Here is a 27,988-nt window from a genome sequence, read left to right as displayed (position 1 = left end):
CGGGGGTGCGCGCGGGGCCGGTGCGGGGGCCGGGGCCGGTGCGGGGGCCGCCGCGCCGCATGGCCAACGTCGCCAAGAAGGTGTCCTGGTCCGGCCGCGACCGCGACGACGACGAGGACGACGAGGACGAGGGGCGCGCGGGCGAGGCCACCCCGCTGCTCAACGGCGTCGGCCCCGGGGCGGGCGGCGCCCGGCAGGTGGGGGCGGCGGCGGCGCGGGGGGCCGGGCCGGGCCGGGGGCCGCGTCCCGAGCAGCCCCGGGCGCGGCGCGCCGAGCCGCAGCGCCGCCGGAAAGCCGAGCTGCGCCGGGTGCTGAGCAGAGGTTTCCTACCGCGGGCAGAAGCCGAGGCAGAGCCCGCGGCAGGGCGCAGCGCGCCGGGTCGCTCACGGGGGGAAACTGAGCGCGGGGCTCTGACCGCTCCAGCGGGTTCCCGCCGCGGCGGGCCGGGGCCCGGCGGCGCCCGGGCATCGCGTGGCGCCGGTGCCTGGCGATCTCGGTGCGGCTGGGCGCTGCGGCGGGGCGTCGCTGCGCGCCCGCCTCGGTGGGCGCCTCGGGCGCCCTCGGCCGCACCAGCAGCGGCGGGCGGTGGGCTGCGCGCTCAGGCCGGCGCTCGGGCGCTCCTGAGCCGCGGCTGGAAGTAGAGGGTCGGAGCCGTCCTGGGCGCCCGGACAGCGTGCCAAGTCCAGGCCCTGCCACGGGCCTCCTGCAGCCCTGAGCGCCAGCAGAGCGTGCAAGGCATCGTGGCGTGGGCTTGGTTCGCGCTGCAGCTGCTGGTTCGTGTGCTCAGCTATGGCTGCTGTCTTGATTTCTGCTTCAGAATTCTTGAATTTCCTGTGAAAAGTTTTCTGGGAAACTTGAACGTGGATGAAAGCTGCCAGTGCCAGCCTTTGGCGTTAGCACATGGCTTGTTGAGTGTGATTCTGCGCTGCCTTACTCCTGGGCAAGTTAGAACAGCAAATTAATTGGAGGGAAATGAAGAATTCGTTAGGCTGGAAGTTTCTCGTTCAGCTCTGCCAGAAGTGGGCATGGCTGACTGGAAAGAGTTGGCCACGCTGTTGCAACTGTTCTGATGTGAAAGTAAAAATAAACTTTAAGATTGGTACAACAGGGCCTGATATCTTTACAGGACATGTTGTTTTTAAAGATGATGCAGTGCATTTTGCGTGTCTAAAGCTGCAAGTGTGTTAAAATAAGGATTAACTAAATCTCTGGGCTGTGGGTCCTTAGGAAGGTGATTTTGGTGGTGACTCTGAAGTTACGCCTGAGCCCCACCGCAGTGTTGCGTTGAAAGAAACTTGTCCCTGCTGATCTGCCTGCGTGTTTGTTGTCGCAGTGTCCCTTCGTGGCGCGGACGGATCGGGCTCCAGCTGTGCCGGCGAGGCACTGTGTGGCGTTTTCCTCGGCAAAGCGTGGCAGCGGGTGCTCCGCCTCCAAACGCGTGGCGGGAGTGACCGACAGCCGGACAGAAAGCGCTTCCTTCCAGGAGCGGCGCAAACCTGGCAGCGCCTGGGACAGTTAGGGGAGCGTTTAGATCACATCTGAGCGTATCCGAGCTGCTTCTCTACCGCAGCGATCCTCTGACCTCAATGCCGTATAGCTCCATGGAGCCCTTGCTACGCTTACGGCTGTCCAGGGTTGCAAACAACCCTGTAAATGTGTAAGGAAGCGGAGGAATCGCTGGAAACCTTATTGTGTCTCGATAGGTGTTAGCGCCCGCTTACGTGGTTAAGGACGGCAGTGCCACGGGGTGTGCTAGCTCCAGGAGACGGGGCTGGGAGACTGAGAAGTGAGGACAGGGCACCTTTGGTGGAGAGACTGAGAGACGCTGGAGCTGTTTAGCCCCCAGGAGACTATTAAATTGGGGCCATTGTAATAGAATAAAAATCTCACCAGTGGAGTTCCTTCCCTTTCTCGCATGCTTGTTTACTGGAAATGAAAGTGATCTTAAAATGACAGAAGGAAACACGGGTATTTAGTTCCCCAGCTAACTGCTGTAGGAGATGATTGAGAACTTGTGGGTGGGATGTCAAAAAGGACTATTTGTCTAGATAAATGTGATTTTTAGGGTGAATGCTAGAGAACTGTGGCCAAGGACTCAGTCTGTTCTGGGGCTACATTCGCCAGCCTCCTGGGAGAGAAGCTGAGCCCTGCCCCGGAGTTTGTGGAACCTTCCCCTCTCGTTGGGACCTTACAGCATCTGCTGGGCCCGTCTTGACCGTGTCAAAAAGCGAGAGGCCCTCTGTGCAGGACCGCGAGAACGGTGTGCGTCTGGGCTCGCGGGCTGCTCCCGCTCCCGCGTGCCTGAATCTTGTATATACCGTAGTGACTCTCAGTCTGAAAAGCGGGTGGGCCATTTTGAGTAAGAACAGCCAAGTTCCATTATTAGCTTAAGATTTTTTTTTTCTTTCAGAAAAATTACTTCTCTGCCACTGCCTGTGAGGGATGTACTCTGCGTTTTTGCTAAGATACCTTGTGAATTGTTTTTGAAATTAGTATAACACTCATGTTCCAAAGGGTGCCTGGAAAGGGCAGCGTGGACAGGGAATTTCTCAAACGGAGTAGTGGACACTTGGCCTGCTCTTGAGCAGTTGTGAGACTGCAATGGGAGACTCGTATCTGTGAAGTGCAACAGGATTATTTTTAGTCTATATGTGTTGCCAGTGTTTGTTTTCTCTAAATACAAGTAACAGGAAATGAAATGCTGCCTTTGAGGCTGGGTGGATTTTCATGTTTACTGCGATTAGATAATCTTGGGGGGTGGTAGAAGAGAAGTCTGTTGGAGAAGCCCTGGTTGCTGGCTGATGGGGTGCAGGTTGCCCGTCCCATGGGTACCAGCCTGAGGGGAAGCGCGTCCTTGCCTGTACGCTATGGGGAGTGCCAGGCCTTGAGCTGACCTCCCGGAAAGCAGGTGACCTTGGGCGACGGCAGGAGTTTCCCTGAGCTGTTGTGGCAAGTCTGGTTATTTCTGTTTCGTGCCCCCATCATCTGGAGGAGCAGTGGTGCTGAGCAGAACTTTAACCTTGAGCTGCTCCTCTGCAAAGGAGCACGAGAGGAGAAGATGACACTTGGGAAAAGAAGCTTGGAGAAAGGCAGGGGGGATTGGAGGACAAGGGACTGTGCGCTGACCCCCCCCCCTCCGGCTGAGATGGGGCTGCTGGACTGAAGGGCAAGGAGAGACCTTGCGTTCACACAGCTCTCTGTGTGTCGGCATGAGTCTGGTAGCAAAATCACCGCGGCGTGATGACGCCGTGGTGAGAGTCTGGGCGCTTTCTCCCAGTCTCATCTTCCCCTGGAGTCACCGTGCGAAGTGTTGTGTATTTCGGGGATGTCTGGGCATTTGGCGTGCTGCGCACCCCTGCTTCGGGGTGGCTGCGTAGCTTCGAGCGCGTTGCAACTGTACTTACATAACAGAGAAAGGAGCCTACGAAGGAGCTGCGGCGTGGCTGCCCCGTACGTCACTGCGGCCGGGGACGGGGCTTCCTCGGCTAACGGAGCACCCAGTGACGCAGCCCTGCGGACTGGAGCCGTCCTGCTGCCCACCTCCGAACGCACACCCGGGGCTGACCAGCGCATGCGTCTGTATTCAAAGTGCCCGGAGCCAAAAGGACCCTGGGGGCTGGAAATCCCCCTTCCTTCCTTCCTTATGCAATATGGTGTGGTACGGGCTCTTGATGTGGTTTGTGCTGCACGCTTCATCTCATTGATAACAGAAAGCCACGTGCTTCCAGAGCTTGTTAGTGTGTAGCAGGGTGGTGATAAGGCAGGGGGTATGGGAGGGCATCTTTCTAGAGGGTGGCCACTGGGTATGGACGATGATGTCCTGCAGGGAAGGGCCTTGCTGGCTCATCCACGTGGAAGTCAGCTGTGAAGTTGAGTCAAATTGTCCCTATTTATGGTTCTTCAGAGCAAAGTTGGTGAGGTGCTGGTAGTTTGCTGTGTACACAGTTGGTGTTTGTTCTGCGAGTGTTTTAGATAGCCTTGATTGGCTTTGCTCCGCTGTTCACAAACTGGGCTTGCTTCGTTGTTGGTCTGCTTTGAAGTAAAGCACATCACAGTACTGAGCGTAGTGATGTGGCTTATCAAATTTGCTGACTAGTGGCCAGTTATGTTTGCTTAATTTTGGTCCCGTAGCTTACTGTAAGCAGATAAAGCGGAGCCCTGGGACACTGACAGCTGTACTGGCGTCTCCTGCCCCTATCAGTGTGCTTTAATACTCCAAAGCAGTGCTGGGGCCTAGACTAAGCTGTCGCTATCTGATCACTGGATGATCCTTTTGGGGTCTGAGCAGAACCTGGTGTTGAAAACCATTAGCTAGATTTTTCTTTCTAACTGCAAGTCATCCTGAGTTTGCTCTTGTCCTTGGAGGGAGCTGCTGGACCCGCTCGCAGGGTGTGAAGGGACTTCTGGAGGTCTCTAGCTCAGCATCTACTAAAAAGCAGATCCATTAGATCAGATTGCTTTGGGCCACATCCAATGGAGATGTGAATATCTCCGGGGACAGAGATGCCTTGCCCTCTCTGGATCTCTGTTTCAGTGCATGACCACCCTCAAGGTGAGAGCTTTTCCCTAATATCTAAGTAGAAGCTCCCTTGCTGCACAGTGCAGTGTCCAGGTGTGCTCTCACAAGTGCCAAACGGAGGGGAAGGATCACGCTGGGGCCCTGCCAGCAGCACTGTGCTCATGTGGCCAGGAGGTGGTCGACCTTCCGTGCTGCAGAAATGAGCTGCTGACTCCTCCTCAGCTTGGCCACCAAGCCCTCCACAAGGCTTTTTTCAGCAAAGCTGCTTTCCAGCTGCGGGGGTTGGTCAGTCCCAGGTGTGGGACTTCGTGTTTGCCTCGGTCGAGCTGCGGGAGGTTCTCTTCGGCCCATTTCTGCAGCCTGTTGAAGGCCTGATGAGGAGCAGCCCTGGCCTCCTTGAGGCTCCCCCCAGTTTTGGTATTACAGGTGAACCTGCTGCACTCTGTCCCCATCATCCAGCTCATTAACAAAGATGTTAAGCGGTATTGACCCAACCAGCAGGCCAGGTCAAGACTTGAATCATCTCGTTGCAGAGCTTGTAATTAATAAGGAAATTGGCTCTACCACGCACGCGGGCCAAGCAGCAGGGCTGGATAACGTCATGGCTCATCCACCTTTACCAGAGGCAGCTTCAGCTAGCTGGAGAGCTTCCCGCATGGAGGGGCTTCCTAGATGGCCTCGGTGGGAGCAGGACTGGAGAGAGCTGTTAATCCGTTTGCATCCTCTGTGTTTTGGCCAGAGCGTGCGATGCTGTGCGGAGATGGTTGTGCTACAGTTGCACCAACATCGTGTACGCCCAGGAGCAGCGGCAATCTCGGCCTGAGTTTGAAAAGCATCCAAACTAGGGTAGTGCTATCCATGTGCTAAATAAATCTTTGAACTGTGCCCAAACATCCTACTGTCTTTACTCCCCCCCTCCTCTTCCTTTTATGAAAGATGGGCACTGATGGCAGTAGCTTTTCCCTACTCTCCTGGCATGTGATCGCCGTGCTGGATGAGACTGGAACCAGCCCTCAGCTCTAAATGAGATGCAGCCAGTCTGAACGCCAGGCTGAGGCTAGGATTTGGGTGAGAGGGAGGCAGGGCTGCTTTGTGTTGCATTAAAAAAAAATCTCTTGCTCGTGTAACGAAGTTCAGCTTCAGGTCTAGATGCTGCTCCCTTTCTTCCATCTGCAGGTGTCTCCCGCTGGTGTGCAATGCGGTAGGGAAAGAGCAGCCGTGCTGTGGCTGCGTTTGGTCTCCTCGCAGACCCCTGAGTGCATGCGAGCATTTGAAAGGGGAATCCAGGGTACTGTGTGGCTGCGGAGAATGGGCTCACTGTTGGGACTAGCAGGAGGAGAATTTCCCCAAAGGCTCTTCCCATCTAGGTGTGGGAATTGCTTGCTGGAAGGATCTGCCTGAGGTTTGGCCCTAGGTGTGAGTGGGGAAGATAGGATGAGTGACAAGTTTGTGAATTCATTGCTTTGATCTTGGCTTGGACATGGAGAATCTAATGGGACCATTAAATCTTTTTGCTTCCTAAAAGCAAGTGGAGGGAGGCTCTTGAAAAATCCCTACTCCTGGAGTTTCAGAGCAAGGACCATGGTCTCTGTACGTTCCTAGGAAACTAGAGGCCTGACTGGGACTGCTGCATGAGCCTGGAGCAGCTAGGCACTAAAGGCACTGAAATGGGCAGGTTCTGCTCCAGCTGTTGACTGTGCATTTGTGTAAACCCTCTTTGCTTCCCCCATCTGCTCATGGTGATGACAGGTTCACGTGTGTGGTTCGTAGGAGCGATATCAGTGCCACAAGTGGCTCCTGCCATCCTTTGCTGGCCTGAGCAGCATCTGCTGTGTGGCTGACTGCCTGGGATTAAGACAGTTTTGGGGGAGGAGATATTCTCACCCCAGATTAATCTTCAGCTTTGTCGTTGTGGGAAGGGGGTGGAAGGGATGATGGGAAGTGAGATGGCATAAGCTGTGTTAAGCCAGCTTGATGCATGTGATGCTGCAGCTCCAGCAAGGCAGGAGTTCGGGAAGCGGAGAGGAAAGAGCATTTGACCATATAATCAAAGAACTGAGCTTCTCATGGGCAGCCCAACAACCTCACTAGCCAAGCCTGGGTGACTCTTCCAAAGGGTTGACCCAGCTGCTTTAGGGGGGGATTGTAGAGCTGAAAATCAGCCTGCTCTCAGGAAACCTGTGTCCAAAACTTGTGGAGCTGGGCAATTCCCTTAGAGCATCTTGTGCTTGGCTCCTTTGTGGGAAGATCTGCTGTTGCTCTTTAGCCCTGTGGCTCTGTTGTGTCTTTCATCTGAGCTGGACAGGCCAGACCAGGCCCTGGGGTGTCTGGGGGACGGTCCTATCTACTGCAGGTCAGGCTGCTGGGGATGAAAGGGCCCTGCCAAGAGTTTGAGAAGTTGGGGCAAAACTCAGCTGCCTGTCAGAGTGCAAATGAGAACTTGGAACAGATGGAGAAATGGGAAAATAGGTCAGGCTGCAAGCACAAAGGGATATTCTTCATCGACGGTGATGTGTGTGGCTCCGGGCTGCTGTGGCCTGCGCGTTCCAGCCAGGATCTGTGGGAGATTAAAGCAGCAGGGGCTTGATCTGGGATCTGCTGGCTTGCTACCTCCCAGCCCCATGTGCCAGGACCCTGCTGTTACTCACAGGCACTCGTTTAATCTCCAGTTGGGGAAGAGAACTGGTGGAGGTGCTGAGGCACCAGACAGAAAGATGTTAATAGTGATAAATGGTGTTTAAGCTGTGTTTAATGACTGCTTTCACACCCTTGTGCACCTCTGTGTTTCACAATGGTGGTGGGGAGGGAAACGAGGGCTCGCAACAGCTCAGCTGCTGGCAGAGACCCTGGAGCACTGATTTTGGTGAGGCTCCTCATGGCCCTCCCTAGCTGAAGCCTCGCTCAATAGTAGCCTAGGCCATTGCCTCTGTTGGCCAGGAGCTAAAAGAGGTACCCAAAATAGCGAAAAACTCTTGTGTTATGCAGTTGTGCTGCCAGTAACAACCCTGAGTGCCCTCCAGCGAAAGGAGAACCTGTCTCCCCAGCAAGACGCTCAGCGGTAAATGTTGCTTCTTGGCATGGCTCTGGCCCCATCTCTGAAATGTGCTCGTGTCTCTGAGGCTGTGCTGGAACATGCTCTGCTTCCTCTTGTGTGTGTTTTGCTGGTAGCCGGCCCAGACATTGTAGACCCGGATGTGCCAAGAGATCTGAGATGAAAGCGTTGGTGCTCTTGTCTCTTCTGGCCGGAAACTGCTCCTGCAGCCTGGATGGCAGAGTAAAACGTGCCATGGGCCAGCTCTTATTTGCTGACCTGAGGAGCTGAGGAGTATTCCCAGGGGGTTTGAGGTTCATGCTGGTGACTGGAGAGATGCCCCTTTCAGTTTGGGGTGGTTTCTCCCTCTGCTCTCCAGACACCCTGTGCAGCTCCTGGCCAGAATGGAGAGACAACGGAGAGGCAGAAACCCAAATTTCTGGGATCCCTGGTTTTCCACATTCTCTGCTGCTCTCTACAGTAAGTGGGTGAGAGGACCCTGATGATTGGAACAGCCTCCCAGCAGGCAGTTATAGAGAGGACCCTGCCCAGGTTCAAGTGCAAAGCAGGGTGCAGATGGTATAAGCTGATGCAGCACTGTACTGTGTGGAGGAAGCATCTCCTCAGCCTGGAGATGCTTCCCAAACTAGCTTTGGTTCCCAGTGCTCCAGCTCTGGAGATGGGGCTGGGCGTGGTGCACCCGTGTTCTCTCGTCTCCTGCCACAGCCTGCTCCATTCCAGTGGTTATGGGCAGAAGCTGGAAGTCTTATACAACAAATTCCAGCATTGCTGGGTTTGGAGAGCAGTCTGGACCCTCCTTGCAGGGCGTCCATCAGCTCTATGTGTGTGTGTATGTGTGTGTCTGCACGTGTGTGCATAGGCTCCCACCTGAGGGAAGCACAAGGCAATGACTGGAAGGTGAGAAGTGACTGACCCTCATTTGCATGTTTGTAGTGTACGGGAGCAACCTGTTGGCTCTGGCTTCTTAAGGGCTGCAACGCCAAAGGCTACTCAGCCCAAGGAGTCCAGGTCCGCTTTGGAGCGAGGTAGCCGTTTATCTCTGAATCAAGCAGGCTGCCCTCCAAGGGAGCATGAAACGTGCCACTTGGCATGGATCACTCTGCTGACTGCGCAGCTGCTGCTCCGAGATGCTGTGTCTCCGGGCACTAGGTTGTTGTTCACTGTCAACAGCTCCCAGGGCTTCCACTTACTGGTCTTAAATGAGCTGCTGCTGGCTGGCACCTTCCCCGAGGGGAGCTGGCTCTGCTGGTGAGGTTGCAGCAGCTTGCACAAACCCCAGGAGATTGCTGCTGTCTCTTGCACCCTCCTGGGGAGCTTGAGGTAGCAGGTCCCATTTGGACTGACGTGGCCTGACTAGACTACACAGCTCTTTGGGCTTCTTGGTGCGTCTTCCAGGAGCAGCAGTTCCCATGCGCCGCCCTCCCTGGGGCCTGGCCGAGGGGAGCTCGGGGTGAGCTGAGAGAACATGAGCACCTGCGTGCCTTCAAGCCGGCCGCCAAGCACCTTCCTCCTGCGGAGACTCGCCGAGTCGTGTGGTCATAGCGCATCCGTGAATTGACCTCATTTTCCCTTCTCTTCTTAGTTCGCTCCTTCCTCCTTCTTGCGCATTGGGCAGCTGAGCAATGTGGATCTCAATGAGGACGTCCGTGAGCTGGTGAGTGGCACAGAAAGGGCCTCGCAGTCACTGAGCTTCCCTGCTGTGAAGTAACCCCTGGGAAACGCTTCCAGGGCAGCAACGTCGGCCCACGGGAGACCCCTTGCCTCCTTCCATTAACAGCGTGAAGTGCTGCTTTTTCTCCTCACGTTCCCTGGTTGTCCTGCAAGGGCTTCTGCCTGGCCATCCTGGAGAACAGTGCTGTGGTGTTTCCTCCCACTGGTTCAAGACTGAGTGCTTATGCCCACCGTGACCAAGGGATTGCAGTATTGTCCAGAGATCTCACTGGGCTTAGCACTGTAGTGACGGGGAGAGCAAAAGGGAAGTAGTGGCCAGAAGTACAAAGGCCTGTTTAAGCCCTCTCTCTTTTTTAGCTTCCCCTCTGTTTTCGTCTGGCCAACCTCAGTAGGCACCAAAGGGGTTGTCACCGTAGATGGAGCATGAGTGGCTGGGGAGGGACACATGCTCTGGGAGGTCGGCCAGCACTTCCTCCTGGGCTGGGTGCAGGGAGCCTGCTGCTGCTCTGCCTTGACCTTCGCAGGTTCCCCTTTGGCTGTACAGCTGGCCTGAAATCATCACGGTCCCCTGTGCTTCTCCAGGCCGACAGCGGCAGTCCGCCGCTGTGCGGAAGTTCCTCTTGCAGCAGTGCCAAGTGGAAAGTCCTGCAGTGCCGTTGGGGCACGGGACCTCCCAGAATATTTTGGGGTGTTCTGATGAAGTTTCTCACATTACACTTGTCTGATGATTGAGCTACTTAGAGCTTTTTGCCTGCTCTCGTTGAAACCTGGGACCCATCCAGAGGATGGTGCAGTGCTTAACTGAGCTGTTTGGAGAGGGAGTGCAACCACTCATACTGGACATTTCGCATGGTCTGGAGCTGCAATGCAGTTAGGGAATTGCTGCTGTGAGCTCTGCTGGGATGCAGGTGCTCCCCACACGTGCTGAGACGCTTTGGTTGTTGCTATGTTGTTTACTTGTATCCTGGCAGCCTCTGGCATGGCAGTGCTAGGTGCCATATGTACACTACGGTCTTGTCCTGCCCCAAGATCTGCAGTTTCACTTGAGTGCAAAAATGGGTGGGATGATGGGCGATGTCCTCCTTATTGTACTGTGACCTCCTGACTGGTTTAAAGCTGCTTGTTGTCCCTGGTCAGCCACGAAGGCAAGGGTGGGAACAGCCACATTCATCTAGAACAAGCACACAGGCTCCTTTATGGGTGTCTATGCCTACTGTTCGTGCAGGAGGCTCGCTTGGTTAGCAGACCCTGCTGCGTGGGTCCTCACACCACATGAGAGGAGGCTGGGGTCTGTGCAGGTCTTGATTGTGGTGTAACAGCAGCCAGAGAGGGACATGTGGACTGTGTTCCCTGCTGGGACAGGACAAGGGGCAGTTGGGACATCTTGTTCCTGTGGAAATGCTCAGGTTTCAAGTTATTCTCCACAGTGACGTGCGCCTGAAAATCTTTTCTCCACAGATGTTCCTGCCTTAGTTCTGGAGCTGTTGGAAATACAAATTTGAAGGAGAATTTTAATAAATATATTTTATCCCATGTTAAGATTTTCTCAAGATATATCTTAATTCAGTGTCTTGGAGAAAATACTGGATCAGCTTTGGCTGTAGTTGTAATGCAGTGCCCGGAGAAGGGCATGTTATGCTGGTGCCCCTCCTGCCGCCTTGGCAAATGCCCTAATTTGGAGCTAAGAAAAGCTTCTGTGATTGAAGACATTTGTAAAACAAAATTTGGTTTCTGACCAAAAATGCAGGCCTACTTGAAATAGCTCCTTGCCTTAGGCCGAAGGAATTTCCTGCAGAGGTAAAATATTGCCCTCCACTGGGAGCACGGAGCAACTCCGAGATTACACTAGGACAACGCTTTACTAAAACGACAGCGTTAGTACCTGGCTGTGCAAGACCTCTGTCTGCCCATTCCCTTGCTCTGCCTTACGCGAGACTGTGGTGCCCGTAGTGAAACATCCTGCTCCAGGGCTGGGGAGGAGGCTGCCAAGGGCTGGGTGAACATGTGAAAGCTTAAACCGGGCAGCTTAAATCTGCCACCAGCACGGGGCTGGTGGAAAGTCATCCCAGATCCTGATCCCTGGGCAGTTGCACTGGGGCCTGTGTCTCTGTGGTCTTCCCTGCCCGTCCTGAATGTCACGGCACTCCTGCCTTGCTGTCAGTCATCACTTACCTTCAGCGTTGTTCTTTCAAGTAACTGAAGTAACGCAGCCGAAGGAAGGTGGAGGTGTAGAAACGATCGCAGTTTTGGAGCTGGTGGTGTGGTCTCTGGGGCCCTGACTCCTGTCCTGCAGTGGAGATTGGTGGTGCTGAGGTGGGAGGCAGATTCTCAGGGTCTGGGGGCGGGCAAGGCTGCCCAGAGCAGTGGCAACTTGCACCCCGGCCAGGCAGACAACTCCAGCCATGGGATGCCCCCTCTTGTCTCTCTTCTCCTTGCCTTGCCACCTCCTGTTATTGGCAAGGGATGTCTTTGTGCAGGGTGACTTGTCTCAGGGCGTCTTCAGTAAACGGAAAAGGCTGGATGTGGATGTGGTAAGGGCTGATACGCCCAGCCGACACGTGTGCACTGACACAGTTTGCATTTAGCAGCTGCCGTGCAGGAACTGGTGATTGAGTGTTGCAGAGCGAGGCACCGAGGCCCCTCTAGCAAGTGTCTTTTGCATTTCAAATAATTAGGGACCTTCTCTGGTGCTGGAGCAAGTGACCAGCCCCAGTGCAAGAAGAGGGTCATCTGGAGGTTGGGCCTGGCTCTCCTAACCCAAATATTGTTGTCCTCTAGGAGACAGAGCTTCCTCGGCAGTATCCCAGTGAGATCCCCCACAACGAGAAACTGCTGTCGCTCAAGTACGAGGTGAGTGCCTGGTGAGCTGGGGTAGCCAATGTGGTAGCTTACAGCTGTCAAGCTGGTGTGAAGTGGTCTGAAAGATCCCTGTTTGCCCTTGAAGAGATTTTGGAAGGGAAAGGAAGGAAAGGATCAAGGAAGGAAAATGAACCATACTGGGGATAATTGGAGAGGCAGGGATGGGAGCTGAAGCTAGCCCTCCTCTAGCACAGGCATACTACACTGATGGCATCTTCCTTTTCTGAACTAGAGCCTGGACTATGACAACAGTGAAAACCAGCTGTTCCTGGAGGAGGAAAGGAGGATAAACCATGCGGTGAGTCTGGCCAGGACCTGATTACTCACATGTCCTAACAAGCCTCCTGGCAGGATGGCCCTGCTGAGATGAAGCTCCAAGAAGCTGTTCCTCTGCTGCCTGGCTGCTTCCTGAGCAGCCAATGGGCTTCTCCGTACTGTGGGGAGATCATGCTTGGAAGCAGCACTGAGCTGTGCTTGGTTTACCAGTAACAACCAGTTTTTAATGAACAACAAAACCTCAGCAGCAGGGTGGCCAGCTACCACAGGAATCCAGTATGGTAAAGTGGAAGGTTCAAATGGTAGTTAGTCCAGATGTATGTGGGAACATTGCGAAGTTGGGCAGGTTGTTGGGCAGGGACTTTTGGAGCTGCACAGAGCATTTCAGCTAGGGGAGCTCTTGCTCTGAGGGCTTTGGGAGTCGACACTTCAGTGGGAAGCTCAACAGAAGAGTCTACTGAGAGAGAGAGATCTGATGAACACAAAAGAACTGGGAAAAACACGTCTTATATTTAGGGATTCCTCAGAGGGTCAAGAGCACCTTAAGATAGGTAAACTATGGCCAGCCTTTGCAATCTTGGGTCAGTCTATGCTGGTTTTACTGGGGCAGTTCTTTGAGAGCTGCCTTCTCTTAGGCTCATGTTGGGGAAGGTTGCTAGGTGAGTTTGAGTTGCCTTTGACACTGTGGGGACTCTTCATGCTGGGTTGGCTTGTGGGGGCTGCGTGGCAGCAGTGTCTCATGGCTGTCTGTCTGTCTCAGGCGTTCCGGACAGTGGAGATCAAGCGCTGGGTCATCTGTGCCATGATTGGGATCCTCACCGGCCTTGTCGCCTGCTTCATTGACATTGTGGTGGAGAACCTGGCTGGGCTGAAGTACCGTGTGGTGAAGGACAGTATCCTTCCAGGCTAGGGGTGTGGAGCAGCAGGCAGCACAAAACCTCAGCCTCTAGCTACCTGGGAGTTACAGCATCTGCTGCAGAGATGTCATGTGTTCTCTGCTGCTGGTGGCTGCAAGAGGGATGCTTGAGGGGGAGAGGAAAATGCTTATCCGCGTGGGTTCAGTGACACCAGTATGGGTCCTGCTGCCCAGGGGCAGGCAGCTCTGCAGTGCTAACCTGTGTCTGGGCACACTAGTAGCAGAAAAGACCCCTTGCAACAGCCCCGGTTTTAGCTGGGCAGACCAGCTATAGTGCACATGCAGGATCTACTGCGCCTGCCACAACCCAAGAAGTACCTTGGTGGCATGTTGTTGTGGTGGGAGGAGTGTTACCCAGCTGATACCACTCTTTCCTTAAGCCATCTCTGCAGACATCGACAAGTTCACAGAGAAAGGGGGCTTGTCTTTCTCCTTGTTGCTCTGGGCGACCCTGAACGCCGGCGTGGTGATGGTGGGCTCCGTTATCGTTGCATTCATAGAGGTAAGAGTACAGAGCTGGCCAGCATGAGGGTGCCACTGTGCCTCCTGCCCTGGCCCTTCATACAGGGTGGGGAGCAGGTTTGTGTCCTAGCGTAGGACCAAATCCAGTAGCACAACCTGCTGTGCCTGGGATAGGTTTACAAATTGTGTGGGTCAGTCTGCCCTTGGGGCATGACTAGGGCTGCCCTGGGTGCTGTCAAACTTCTGAGAAAAAATGCAGATAGGTGTAATGCCGATAGTGTTTCTGCTGATTAGGTTCTTGACACCTCCAGTTCCTTGATGTTGGCAGGGAAATGGCTCCAGCTGTGATGTAAAGTTTCTCCTTAGGTATCAGACTAGCAGGACATGCTGCCCTTCACTTACAGGCCCCGCGGTTTGGGGCAAAGGAGTTGGCAGGAAGATGTACTCCAGCCTTGTAAGCAGGAACAGCTCTTACAAACTATATCCACTTACACAAGTCTTGGACCTGGCTCAGCCTCTCCACTTCGTGTGTATGCGAGTGTTTGCAGAGAGCAGACTGGTAAAGCGCCTCAGAGACATGTTCCAGAGGAACTCTGCGACTGGTTGATGATCTCTGGAGGCAGATTATGGCTGGGCTGTGGACGATTGCTCTGTTTGGAGCCACTTTGAGCCAGCTCTTCCTTCTTTCAAGTGCGAGTCTTCTATGGTGCTGAACTTCTTGCCTTGGCACCGTAGTGGAGGGTGTAGTGGTGGGGATATCCTGGTGTCCCGCAGGAACCCAGATGACTCCTTATACCTGCCATGTTTGCCATTAAGAGAAGCATGTCTGCAGAAGCATGGTGGGAGCCTCTCCCTCAAGCTTGACTCTAGAGCCTTTAGACAGACTTTGACCTCATCTCTGATCCTCCCTGAGGAAGTGTATGGTGTGCTCCATGCTGAGCGGTGAGGTCGAGGTGGCCAGCAGGTCCCCAGTGCCCTATCCTGTACGTAGTAGCCACTAATGGTCTCCCTTTGCCCTCAGCCTGTAGCAGCCGGCAGCGGCATTCCCCAGATCAAGTGCTATCTGAATGGCGTGAAGATCCCTCACGTTGTCCGGCTGAAGGTAAGATGTGGGAGCTTGTGAGACGTGTGCGTTCTGAGTGTGCTACTGCTTGGATGGACTGAGTGTGTTGTGTCCTTGTGCCGTCGAGCTTTCCCTGATCATGCTAAGGCAGGGATGGGAGCTGGCCTGGGCTCCCAGCTGTGGCAGCGCTCCTGCACTGCCCTCATCTGTGTGCTCCTATGCTGCCCAGTTAAACCTTTAATTTGCTGCATTGGTGTCTGCAGCCCTTGTGCTGGGTGCCAAGCAGTGGCTGGAAGAGCAGCTTTGGGGAATTTTTGCCCTGAGCAGGAGCTGACCAAGAAAATTGCAGGTGGGAACATTGGCCAGTCCAGTTGTCACAACAGGCACTGATGGGGGGCTGAGAATTAGAAGTTTCCTGGGGCTTCTGACTCCTGCTCTTTTGGCTAGTTGGGTCTGTGTGTGGCTGCTGCAGGCCACCCTGTGCATGGTCTAGTGTCCCAGTGTGGCAGCGTGTGGCATTCCAGCTGCCCTTGCAATGTACCCAGTGTTTCCTGCTGTTTTGCAGACCCTGGTGATCAAAGTCTGCGGAGTGATCCTCTCAGTGGTCGGAGGCCTGGCTGTTGGGAAGGTGAGGTGCGCAAAGGGCTCCCCAGCTTGCTGCTGCTCTGTTGGTACCCACTGCAAGGCAGACGTGCTGCAGCCTGTGTCACTGGCTCTGCGCTGGGGATGGGAGGCTGATGGCCCTACAGGGACTTCCCAGTTTCACTCTCTGTTCTGCCGACCCAGATGGCTGCAGCGTGGCTGGGCCTGCGCAGTAGCAGGAGGCAGGGAAGCTGACTTGCTGGCACTGCTGAGCCAGCTGGAATGTGGCTCAGCTGAGGGCAGGAGAGCAGTCTGGCTGTCCATGTGACTCTCATCCTACATGTTGGATGAGGGAACCTGGAGTGCCCTGCCTTGGATCTTACTGGCCTGCTGGGGTCTTAGGCTGCTTGAGAAATCTCCTGAATTTGTAGAAAAACAGCCCTTGTTCTCACCAGCAGAGAGGACAGGGGCTTACAGGAGGTGGCCACAGGAGCTGCCACTAGAATGAAGAAGTAGGGAAAAACTCCAGGTCTGTATTTCCTGGAAGAAAATCCTCTTGGGCCAGGTCTGTACAGACAGAGCTGGTACAAGTCTAGCATGCTGCTGGGTGGCTGAACGCTGGCATCTGGCTTTTACAGGGCTGTGACCTGGTGAGCAGCCTTCAAACTTCTGAAGAAGCCTGGGGAAGCCAGGGCTTCCTCCTTCTCCTGTCTGACTCTCTTTTCCTGTCTATAGGAAGGACCCATGATTCACTCGGGGGCAGTGATTGCTGCTGGGGTCTCGCAAGGAAGATCCACATCCTTGAAGCGAGACTTCAAGGTGGGTCTGGAAGAGCGGAGGGGGTTGTGCTGCTGCAGGTGCTCCAGCTGCCATGGCTCTCCTCTGGACTTCCCCAGTGGGGAGTCAAGCACCATATGGCTCCAGTTGTTCTTGTGAGCTCCAGCGAAGGGCCTTCACCTCTCTGCTGTGGTGTGGAGCCCACCAAATGATGGCGCCTGAAAGATCTCTGCTCATCTGAGAGGGTATGAGCTCAGGAAAGGAGGAGTAAGCAGAGCCCTGCACCTAGGAGCAGGGAGGCTTGGTGGAGCAGTTTTCCCTCTGTGTAGCCAGTGCTCCTTGTTGCAAGTGAGCATCAGCTGGCAGCTCTCCCTGACAAGCTGAGGACCACCCATGCTCAGCGGTGAGCTGAGTGGTGGCTGCTTCAGAAATGCTGGCTCTGGGCCAGCTCATGCAAAGCATGCAGCCTGATTGCCTTTCTGGGGACCCCAGCTTGGTGATGCTGGATCCTGGCTTGGGGCCTGACCTCTTTGGGGAGGGTGCTTGGATGGAGAAAGGGAGCTCTCGTCTCCCGTAAGTGCTACCTGAATCCCTTTCTGTGCCAGCATCAATGCCCAAACTGGGCTGTTCCTTAGGGTCATGCTGGTGGTGCGTGGTTGCGTGTGGCCTACCCACATCCTTGGAGCCTTGCAGCGACCTGAGTTCGGTAACCTCACCAAGAGACCTTTGGTAGAGGGAACGGAGCCCATCCAGCTCTACCTGTGCAGCCTGCCCCTTCCTCTGAGCTCATGCCTTTGGCCAGCCCTGAACCTACCTTTGCTTTGCTGTTTCAGATCTTCGAGTACTTCCGCAGAGACACAGAAAAGAGGGACTTTGTCTCAGCTGGAGCTGCTGCTGGTGTGTCAGCTGCATTCGGTGCTCCTGTGGGTACGTATCTCAGTTGTCCTGGTGCTGAATGGTGCCTGCAGGACCTGTCAGAAGGTTGCTCCCACTTGCATGTCAGGTAGCTACAGGGATCTGCCTAGAGATTTGCAGGAGCCTGAGCCTGTTAAGAGGATGATGGCAGGGTGCTCTGCAATACAGACAGGGAGAATGTTTTCATAGGGAAAAAAAATCCAGTGACTCTCCCAGGCATGTTGGGAGGAAGGAGCAGAGTCAGGAGAGCCCCACACAGGATCAAATGCTTGCCCACAGTCGCACGTGGTGAGAATGCAAGAGTGACCGAAACTGGTGTACTGCCATCCTCTGACAGCTCCAGGACTGGAAAGGGAAGCAGCTGCTCTGCTGTTTGGCTGCAAGTAGCAGGCCCTCCCGCAATGCCTGACCCCACTATGAGCTGTCCTGCTCCACGATGTGGGTCTTGAAGAGAGAGTTTCTGTCTCTGATGTCAAGTTTCCCTTCCCTGGAATGGAGGGGGACAGTGACAGGGCATCACTGATGGCAGAGTAGGCTCAGCTGAATGCCAGTCCCTTTGCTGGAACCTGAAAAGTCTGGGCCAGCATGAGATGCACGGGTTGAGATGACTGCAGCTGCCTCAGCCAGTGCTGTGAACCAAGGGGCTGTGGTATGCACCCTCTGCAAACGCACTCGTGTCTTGCGTTTGCAGGGGGGGTCCTCTTCAGCTTGGAGGAAGGGGCTTCCTTCTGGAACCAGTTCCTGACATGGAGAATTGTAAGTGCTAGAAATGAGAAGCAGTAAACTGGGGGCTCTAGGTGTCTGTGCCCAAGAACCCCACAGCTCACTCAGTCCCACTTGAGGGCCTCTGGCGTCCTGAGCTGACTGTGCATCTGGAGACCAGCAGTTTCCTCCACAGCCCCAGGAGTTCTGTCCCCACAAGGCCTCTGCGTTGTGATGGTATCCAGAAAGGCCTGATCTGTTTAACACAGGCTGTGCTGGCCCTTGGGGTTGGATTCCCCAGCAGCTGTGCACCTATTCCCACCCTTGCCCCAGCCAGGTGACTGTCTAATGCATCCTGGGGAAAAGGGCATCCCAAATGCCCTCTGCGCCCTGGCCCTTGCAGGCTGAATTTGAACCTGGCTGAGCTGGATCTCAGGTCCTGATGCTGCTGACCCCTTTTCCAGGGGAGCTGCCTTGGGCCCCACTGCAGGGCAGTGGGGAGATGAGAGGAAGGAGTGAGCCCATGGTTGCTGTAAACTCCCCAGTGTGGTGCAATAAGGAACGTGGCCCCTCATCCCTGGTATATCCCGAATGCCCTGCTGAAGCTCCTCAAGGGGTGGCCTGGGGTAAGGAGGAGGGCACGTGGTGGGGGAGCAGCGCCTGACACATCTGTCGTGACTCTCGGCTGCATCTTTTCCTAGTTCTTTGCTTCTATGATCTCTACGTTCACTCTGAACTCTGTCCTGAGTGTTTACCATGGCAATGCTTGGGATCTCTCCAGCCCTGGGCTCATCAACTTTGGCAGGTTTGATAATGAGGTATGGCACAGGTATGTCCCTGAGAGGGCTTTTCTTGGGGGGGAGGGGGGTGTTAGAAGAAACCCAGGGCAGCTGAGGCCATCAGTCCCTCTTATAGCACTGCTCAAGAGCCAGTCTGGGCTTTGCCCTAGCAGACCCTGAGGTCCAGCTAGATCATGGTTTCACCGAGTGCAGGCAGAGGTGGTTCTACAGCCACTGCTGTACCGGGTGCTGCGAGGGTGTCGCAGGTCTGCAGAGTGTCTAAAGAAGCAGTAGTGGCAGCTCCCTGTGCCGCTCGCTGGTGCAGGCTTATCCTGTCTGAGTAGACGCTGACCGGCTGCAAATGGGCCAGGAGATCTGAAACCTGTGTCTGTCTTGCTTCCAGAAAATGGGATACACGATCCAGGAAATTCCAATCTTCATATTTATGGGAGTAGTTGGTAAGAGAGTTCTGCTCTTTCAATTCAATTAGTCTGAATAATTTCCTCTGTTCCTTGTCTGGATACAAAGACCTTTTGGATCCATTTTCTTGGGGAGAGTGGGAAATCCATTAAGCTCTAGAACAGAGGCTGCTTGGGGCTTATAAGGTCCGGATCCGGATCCTGAGATCCCTTAACTTCTGTGCTGCAAAGTGTGTCGCAGTCGTGAGCAGTCCCTTGCTTTCAGGAGAGTCCTGGGAAAAGAGCTGCGGTGCCCGAGCTGCCCTTGCCCTTAGGGAAAGGGAGAGGAGCACACGTGCTCCCTGTGCGCCTGGAAAGCTGGCTGTGCTCTGCCTGCGGGGTGCTGGGGCCGTGTGTGCTGGCTGCTTTCTGCTCCCTCCGCCCCAAGGCTGTGCGAGTGCTGTGGGGACCTGTCCGGAGGTGCCAAGGATAAAGCTGCTCAGCAGCCTCTCGGTCTCTGAGCTTTTGCCCGCGTGCTGAGGTTTTTGCTCTTTTGCGCTTGCAGGTGGGATCCTTGGGGCTCTGTTCAATGCCCTGAATTACTGGTTAACGATGTTTCGAATCAGGTAAGAGCCTGCAGATGACTACACTGGTCAAAATGTTTTGGCTGGAGCCTTCTGAGCTCCCTGGAAGCGACGCTCCCAGCTGGAGCCAGGCTGTAACCTTGTGCGTGACGTGTGAAATGGCAGCCTTTGGAAGCTGGGAGACAAAGATGCTACGTGCCTCTTGCTGCCTGCCACCAAGGCTTTGGCCTGCAGCATCCTGCAGTTGCTCTGACCATGCTAAGTGTCTCCCGTCAGTGGCTGGAGGGCCCAAAGAGGTGCAAATGCGGCACAGACTGGCTATTGCATGTTACTGCCAGGGCTCTGAGAGCTTCTAAAGCTGTCAGATCCCAGTCTGGCACTGCCACTACTTGGCACTAGCTTTTCAAACCCTAGGAATGGCCTAGTGGTCTTGGGGAGGGATTGTCTATGGCAGGAGAGCTGGTGAGGGCCCCACAGTGGCTTCTAGGACACCCCTCCTCATGGGGCTTTCATGAGACCCGGCTTTGTGGCACAGGAACCGTTCCTGTCCCACCATGGGTGTTTCTGCCCTCCTGGCTCTGTGCAGGGCGTATGGGCAGGTCAGCTGGAGCCACCTGGTCTCCCAAAGAACCACCTTTAATGACTTTGTCCCAGAACTGGCAGCTCCTCTCCCTCTCCTGCCACAGCCTCCGATTCTCTCGGGCCCATAGGGTTTGCTTGCAGCCCATCATCTTGCATTCCTGAGTACTGCTGGGGCAGAGCAGGGCTCACATTTCTGCTTGCTCCCCAGGTACATCCACCGGCCCTGCCTCCAGGTGATTGAGGCCATGCTGGTCGCAGCGGTGACAGCGGCTGTCGGGTTCGTCATGATTTACTGCTCCAGAGACTGCCAGCCCATCCAGGGGAGCACAGTGGCTTATCCTCTGCAGGTAGGAGATGCTGGAGAACAGCCACCCCAGAGCTGGGAGATACTGATCCTTGATAGAGACTGAGAGCTGAGCATGGAGATGAGACCCCACTGGTTCTTGTGGCCTTAGGCCTTGCTGGTTCCCCCTGTAGTAGTCAGTGGCTTCCACCCTGGGTAGTGTACTGCATGGCTCTGCTGGCCAGACCAAACAAAACCTTTGGAAGAGCAGCCAGGGATCTTTTCAGCTGAGCCTTAGCTTGGCAGGGGTAGAAGCAAAGGTGCAGGCAGGCTGGTAGTCACCAGCCAGCCCAGCAGCTTGTCCCCTGGGTGGAGCAGTGATGTGGTGATGTGGAAAAACATGCAGATAAGCCCTGCAGCCCTCAACTCACCTCTTGGGCATTTTAGTGCTGCAAAGAAATATTTAAAGCTACCAGGCCTGGGGGCATAAAGAAACATCTCTTTTCTTCCCGTTTCACTCACTTTTCCTCCCATATAGTAATGTCCTTGCCTTGACCCAGTAAGAACACCCCAGATCCTGGAGTTTTCCCTGGGCTGCTCCTCCCCGTAATGCCCAGCTCCAAGATGTGAGCCTCGCTTGGGGTGCGGTTTCACTTGGCGTTTCTCTGCCTCAACAGCAAAATAGCTGGGTGGAAACACTGTGCTGCTGGCACGCTTGCTGCAGAGGAATCACCTCCTTGCTGGCAGTCGTCGCCTCTCCTCCAGGGCTGGCAGTGAGCCCTAAGCCTGGCAGCCTTCCCTGCCCCAGGGCAGCCTGGCTCTGCCACCTCTAACTCTGCTTCTCTCTTCTTCTGCCGCAGCTCTTCTGTGCTGATGGAGAGTACAACTCCATGGCCACCGCCTTCTTCAACACGCCAGAGAAGAGCGTCGTCAACCTCTTCCACGACCCCCCAGGTCTGTGGGCTCTCGGATTTGGGCAGAGCAGGGCAGGGCTTGAGCATGCTGGCTGACCGGTTCCCTGTTAGCTCTTTGCTAGTAAGATGAGGTGGGGAGAAGATCAGCACAGCCCTGTAAGGGCACACTGTGCTGTTCTGGGGAGAATAGGAAGCGAGTGGCTGTTTCTTGAGCTATGAGAACGAGACAAGTGTCCATCGCGTGGTGGGGCAGCAGGTTGGATGTGCAGAAGGAATGCCAAGAGGCCCCACATGCCTGAAACCCCCTGCTGTAGGAGATTACGAAGGCCGTGAAAGCGTCCAGAAGCCCCGCAGTGAATTCAGGGAGGGCAATCCTTTGGTGGCTTTTCAGAAGACCTCTTGGTGCACATCTTGCTGCTTGCACTCTTCTCTGTTACTGTCAGTGATGGGTCGCTGCTGGAGATGGGCTGCTGAGCGGGGTAAATGCTTACTTCAACGCAGTATGGCTGCTTTACGGCCCCGAGCTTTTCTGTGCTCGTCCCTGCCTTGGAGGCAGTGAAGTGGCAACGTTGTCACCCTGAGGGCTCCTAATTTTACAAAACCAAGTGCTTTCCTGGGCTGGTCTGTGCGGTGTTGCAAACAGGAGGTGGTCAGGTTTCTACGCTTTGTATGGGTGACGAAACCTGATTTTTAACAGCAAAGCTGTTGCTTCCTTTGACGTCTGCAGAGGCTCCTGCTCCTTTCCTGCAGTGGATGAAGGCAGTGGAGGGAGGAAAGATGGGTGCAGCACGTAGCGCCGCTTGTGAGCTCAGCCCATGGCTGTAGTCCTGGGAGAGCCCGTGGACGAGGACGTGGTTTTGCTCGTGCATGTTCTCGAGCTGTGGTTTCTGAGTTGCGGGGGAGCAACTGGAGTCTGTCCTGGAAATATCCTGGATGTTTTCATACTTAGCAGGGCCTCTTGCCCCCAAACGACTTTGCCATCTGGGCAGGATGCGGAGGTGGGTTTTGGGGGCTTGGATTTGTTCAAGAAATCAGATTTAGCTCCCGATACTCCAGGGAACCGAGTCCGAGCTTCAATTTCCCTTGGACCCTGTGGGATGCTAATGTGCTCTCTGCCTCCTGGGCTGCCAGTCTGTGTTTCATGCCAGCCTGCGCGTGGGCAACAGATGGACAGCTCTGAGTTTATACTGAACTGCAGCTTGGCCAATTTAAGCAGTGACAACTGTCTTGTGCCCCGAGGTGGTTCCCTGCAATGCTGGGCTTGTATTGAGCCCCTTCCTGGCTCAGTGCTTTGGTCAAGGTGAAGTTTCAAAGGACACGTTCAAACTAGAAACTGAACTGTTTGTTGGTCCTAAAATGGTGGTAGGCTGAGTCCTGGTGTGGCAGGGTTTTGCCACACTTGTGTGGCTTGATGGCAGCAGCATGGGAGCTGCAGGTCAAGGAGGGTGGCTGCAGGGCTTGCTCTGCTGGGCTGACCCAAAGCTGGCTGCAACACCCCTGGGGGACTCCTGCCAGCACCCTTGTCCTCCTGACCCTGTCCTCTGATGCTGGCAGTCCCTTGGGACCTCGCGAAGTTGGTCGTGTTGCCTTGCAGGCAGCCGAGAGATGCCGGAATGGGAGGGACTGGTCACAGTGGGTCACGTCATGGAGGGATGGTGGATGCCGGGCTCTGTGGGACGGGGAGGGCTTTGGATGGTGCCAGTGCTGCTGTGGGAAAGGCTGGAGATCTCCACCTAGCGAGACCAGCACAGCGGCAGCTGAGCCCTGGTGGGCGTTAAGCTGTTGACCAGGACCGAGGCCGCTGCCCTGCCAACGTGGGTCTGCGTTCGCTGGAGCTGCTGTGAGGTCCGGGGAAACGCTCAGTTCAGCGTGCATTGGGCTGCCAGAGCGCCAACGGATCAGCGTTCGTTGACTCCCTCTTCTCTCCCCTGCCCCAGGCTCCTACAACCCCATGACCCTGGGCATGTTCACACTGATGTATTTCTTCCTGGCGTGCTGGACGTACGGCCTCACGGTGTCTGCGGGCGTCTTCATCCCTTCGCTGCTGATCGGCGCTGCCTGGGGGAGGCTGTTCGGCATTTCCCTGTCCTACCTGACCAAGGGCTCAGTGAGTGTTTTGTGGGAAGGGGCACACAGCCCCCAGCCCTCCTCTCTAGCCATGGGGCCAGCCACACGTGCGGAGAGCCGATCTGGAGCTGATGAAGAGCCCAGCACAGTGGTCTTTGCTGGACCTTCCCTGCTCCTTCTGGAGGAGGATTCAGGGCTGGACATTTTCTTCATTACCTCTGAGTATCCCAGAGCCAGCAGCTTACTCAGCCTCTTTTCTCTCTTGCGCTCAGATCTGGGCCGACCCCGGGAAGTACGCCTTGATGGGAGCCGCCGCGCAGCTGGGTGAGTTGCTCCATGTTGGGAGTCTTGGCCATCGCCTGCTCATGTTGTAGTAAAGCTGGCGCGGAAAAACTGGCTTCTGATTCCCTGGTGTGGAGCTGAGATGTAACCTGTGCCACGCTGCTAAAGCTTGACCTGGCCATCATCTTCCTAATAACGCTGTCGAGTGTCAGGGCCAGTCCTGGCTCAGGGCAGTGCCTGGCCCAGCACAGAGCTCCCAGAGCTGGAGATGCTGCAGGGCTGAGGCCCAGTTTGGGCTGGGGTGTCCCAGTCTGCTCCGTTTCCCTGTTGGCTGCGTGGGTCACAGGTGCTCAATACCCTGGTTCCTGCCTACAAAGCCAAGAGCAGTGAGCTGCATCCCTGGAGCAGCTGGACCTGCCACCCGATCAGTGTGGGTGGTCCCAAATCCCTGTGCAGAGATGGAGGGACCTAGGGACCCCCCCCCATCCCCTCACCCTGTGTCCCTCTCTCCCCTTAACCCCCGACCTCTTCGGCGCCTCTCCCAGGTGGGATAGTGCGGATGACGCTGAGTCTCACTGTCATCATGATGGAGGCAACGGGCAACGTCACCTACGGCTTCCCCATCATGCTGGTGCTGATGACGGCGAAGATTGTGGGAGACTACTTTGTGGAGGTGAGGGCTGGCTGCACTCCCCAGGAGCCTGGGGCCGGGTGACAGGCTTGGGGTGCTGGAGTGCCATGGGGAGCCTGGGACTGGGTGACGGGCTACTATGGGTGAAGATTTGGGGTACGGCAGAGCGTGAGGAGGCTCTGGGTCAAAATTGAGGATGTTGGCAGATGTGTAAGGGGCTCAGGGTGGGGAGGAGAGGCTGTGGGAGCAGAACCTGGTACCCTGGTGCCAGGACGAGTCTGCTCCCTCTCGGTGGGGAGCTGCTGTCTGGCTGTCCCCACCTCCACATGTTGCCAGGCTTCTCCTGACAGTCTGGCCTCGCGTTGCAGGGCCTCTACGACATGCACATCCAGCTGCAGAGTGTGCCCTTCCTGCACTGGGAGGCCCCGGTGACGTCTCACTCCCTCACAGCCAGGTAGGTGGCCTCGGGGGGAAGTCCGGGGTTGTGTTCTTCTGCCCTCACGGGGTGCTGGGCACTTCTGACCATGTCGGTGACATGAGCTAGAAATGGAGGTGGTGATGTGCAGGGATTGCGGTGTCTGCTGCCCTGCGGTGCCACCAGGCCAGCCCCTTCCCCATCTGGAAGCGTGGTCCACCATGAATTCCCTCTTTGGGTTCCTGGGGGGTTGTGCAGGGTGAAGAGGTGTCAGAGCTGTGGCAACCAAGCTCTGGCTGTGCATGGGAGGGTGAATTTAGGGTTGGCCACAGTGGAGTTGTGTTTAATGCCGCCCCGTCCCCGCAGGGAGGTCATGAGCACGCCCGTCACCTGCCTGCGGAGGATCGAGCGAGTGGGCACGGTTGTGGACATCCTCAGTGACACCTCCTCCAACCACAACGGTTTCCCCGTGGTGGAGAGCAACCCTGACGCCACGCAGGTGGGCTGGGCACTGGGGCCAAAGCCGTGGCCGCGTGCTGCTAGCGACGGGATGCAGCTGGGCGTTATCTATGTGACAGCTGGCCTTGGCGTAGCACCCCATGAGTGTCACATGTGGTGGCCTTCCAAACTACCTGGGCAGAGGACAGTGGGTGCGATGGGGCTGGTGTGGGTGTGAGTGGTGCTGCATTTCCTCTAGTCACAGTGGAGCCTTGATAGATAGCCAGGGAGACGTGACTTGATCTCCTGCATCTTAGATTCTGGGTAAAGGCTGTGCAGTGAGGGTGTAATGAAGATGCCAGGCCTCTGAGCCCCTTGGGTGCTAGCCAAACCTTGGAGACTACGTGGGCAGCTGTTCTGTGTGTGTGGGGGGGGGTTGGGCTGCGCTCGCCTCCGCGGCCCGTCTCACGCACAGTGCTCTGTGTCGCAGGCGGCAGGACTGCGGGGCTTGATCCTGCGCTCCCAGCTCATCGTTCTGCTGAAGCACAAGGTGAGGGATCCCGTACGGAGGGAGCTGCTGGGCTGGCCGGGCCGGGTCAGGCCGCTGGTGCCCTTGCCCCACTGCTTCCCCAGGCCCTCCGGTGCCTGGCTGGGTTAGAAGGAGCTGGCAGAGGGTCCCGGTTGTGTCCCTCGGATATCCGTGGCCGAGCTGGGCTCCCTGATGGATGGTGACTGCCGCGTAGCCTGTGGGCACGTTGGCGTGATCCGTGGGGCCTCCCCGGCGGGCTGCGTGCACCCCGGTTGGGCTCACGAGGCTCTGAGTTAACAGGAAGCGGGCCGTTCCTCTTCCGATGCTCTGTCCCCTGCCCTCCGGGCACTGCCCTGGCAGGAGCCCTCGCGCCCGGCGAGGCTGGGGCCGCCGCGGGCGGGCGGCAGCGCCAGCTCCCTCGTGGTCTCTCCCTCCCCCAGGTTTTTGTGGAAAGGGCCAACCTGAGCCTGGTGCAGCGGCGGCTGAAGCTGAAGGATTTCCGAGACGCCTACCCGCGGTTCCCCCCCATCCAGTCGATCCACGTCTCCCAGGACGAGCGCGAGTGCATGATTGACCTGAGCGAGTTCATGAACCCCTCGCCCTACACGGTGCCTCAGGTAACGCCCGGGGGTGCAGCCTGCGCTGGCTCCCAGCGAGCCCCGGCCGGGTGCTGGCCTCCCCGGGGCTGTGGGCGTCCCCGGGGATGTCGTAGCCCACGTGGCCCCGCTCTGCCTTGCAGGAGGCTTCGCTGCCGAGGGTGTTCAAGCTGTTCCGGGCCCTGGGCCTGCGGCACTTGGTGGTCGTGGACAATCGCAATGAGGTGAGTCCGTGGGGCCGTTTGGCACCATGTGCCAGGTACCTTCCCTCCCTCTGCAGCCTGGGCCCCTCGTGGGGACGCTGCTGGTGGCACCGGGCTCTCCCTGCTTGCCCTGCTGGGCCTTACGTTGTCCCCTTTCCCCCGCAGGTGGTGGGCATGGTCACCCGCAAGGATCTTGCCAGGTACAGGCTGGGGAAGGAAGGACTGGAGGAGCTCTCGCTGGCACAGACGTGATGTGGGGCGCTGATGCCCAGCAGAGCCATGCGCTGGTTCTCGGCTGCCCTGAGACCAGGACTCTTATTTTGCTGGAGGCAAGGAGAGGACTGGGCTGGCCAGTGCAGGCGTTGTGGTGCCTGGAGCACCGGCACAGCCGCGCTGCCCTGGCTCTCCTGCGTGTCACCGCGTTTCTATTTCTTATGGCTTCTCTTCTCTGAGCCTTTTCCTTTCCCCTTCCTCTATTTCCTTGAGGGATCAAAATACACTGCTGTCTCCGATAGCTGCTGATACAGGCTGCGCCAAAAGTTGGGGCAGGGTTGGAGCGTGCCGTGGCGTTGCTGAATAGCCCTCCTGAGCTGGACGCCATCTCTCTCCACCGTGGGCACCTTTCCTCCAGCACTGGGCCTGTCGGGGATCCCGCACAGTGGCACCAGGCAGCTGGGTGGAAGGGGGAGAGATGAAGGGGTGCTCGGGGTGCTGCGGGGCTGGAGCAGAGTCCTGTCCCCCCCCGCCCCCCGGCTGGGCCAGGCTGAGCTCTGCCCCTTGGGCTGGGGAAGGGGCTCTCCCCTGCTCTGCTGCGCAATAAAAGGGCTCCTGTGGTGCAGCAGCTGCCACCTCTGCGCTTTCTTGGTCTCCTCGGCCTGGGAGAGGGCTTGTGCCGTCCCGGGGAGGGGGGAGCCGCCTCCTCTGCGGGCCTGGGTCTGCGGTGCAGGCCCCCGCCCCATGCCTGCTGCTTGAGGAGTCCCGCTTCTGCCCTGTCTTCCCTCCAGCGATGGTTAGGTCAAAAGCAAACCCTGGGTGCGTTTGGTGTTGCTGTAGCCCAGGCCCTGCCTCGTGCCCCAACCCCTGCACATGGCCACGGAGAGGGCACGTGGCCCTCGTCTGCTTTCGCTTACCCCTGGCTGTGGGGCTGGAGGAGGGGAGGGTGCACGGCCAGCGTGCCGTGGGGCCCTGCGCGGCCTTGGTAGGGGCACCAGGGCCTGGACCTGACCTGCTCGAGCACGTCCCTCCAGCCCTCAGGCTCTGCCTCCTGTGCTGGTGGAGGCACCCGCTGCGCACGCCGGCAGCCCCGGGCCCGGCCGGGCGGCCAGGGGAGGGAGCGGGGGCACCCACGGGCCCCGCCGCCCGTGCTCCACGCTGCTGGGGATCTGGGACGAGCCTGCCCCTTGCTCTGGGGTCCAGCCTGGGTCAGCTGCGGCCTCGAGGGCTTCTCCAAGGTCTTCTACTTCTGCACTGAAATAAAGCCTGTTTGTACTTCT

The 27,988-nt window shown here is 56.6% G+C and overlaps 1 protein-coding gene across 2 annotated transcripts; it reads left to right on the top strand.

Annotated features, from left to right (window-relative positions):
- Positions 1 to 32: 32 nt before the first annotated feature.
- CLCN7 (chloride voltage-gated channel 7) lies at positions 33 to 27,988 on the top strand. Of its 2 annotated transcripts, XM_062588385.1 has the most exons (25): positions 33 to 197; positions 9,154 to 9,225; positions 12,021 to 12,092; positions 12,334 to 12,399; positions 13,138 to 13,270; positions 13,686 to 13,795; positions 14,777 to 14,857; positions 15,384 to 15,446; positions 16,136 to 16,219; positions 17,011 to 17,104; positions 17,784 to 17,848; positions 18,496 to 18,612; positions 18,977 to 19,031; positions 19,537 to 19,597; positions 20,346 to 20,484; positions 21,281 to 21,374; positions 23,272 to 23,441; positions 23,674 to 23,725; positions 24,229 to 24,356; positions 24,683 to 24,768; positions 25,096 to 25,228; positions 25,658 to 25,717; positions 26,137 to 26,313; positions 26,436 to 26,516; positions 26,661 to 27,988. In XM_062588385.1, the coding sequence occupies exons 1-25, from the start codon at positions 60 to 62 to the stop codon at positions 26,745 to 26,747; spliced, it is 2,418 nt and encodes an 805-aa protein (XP_062444369.1). In that variant the 5' UTR covers positions 33 to 59; the 3' UTR covers positions 26,748 to 27,988. The 2 variants fall into 2 exon arrangements, with proteins under 2 accessions (XP_062444369.1, XP_062444370.1); XM_062588386.1 differs by lacking the exon at positions 9,154 to 9,225.

This window comes from Rhea pennata, chromosome 15, assembly GCF_028389875.1.
Source record: "Rhea pennata isolate bPtePen1 chromosome 15, bPtePen1.pri, whole genome shotgun sequence".
NCBI classification, from domain to species: Eukaryota; Metazoa; Chordata; class Aves; order Rheiformes; family Rheidae; genus Rhea; species Rhea pennata.
The sequence above is the reverse complement of the archived record's forward strand: the minus strand, read 5'-3'. Positions and strand labels throughout refer to the sequence as shown.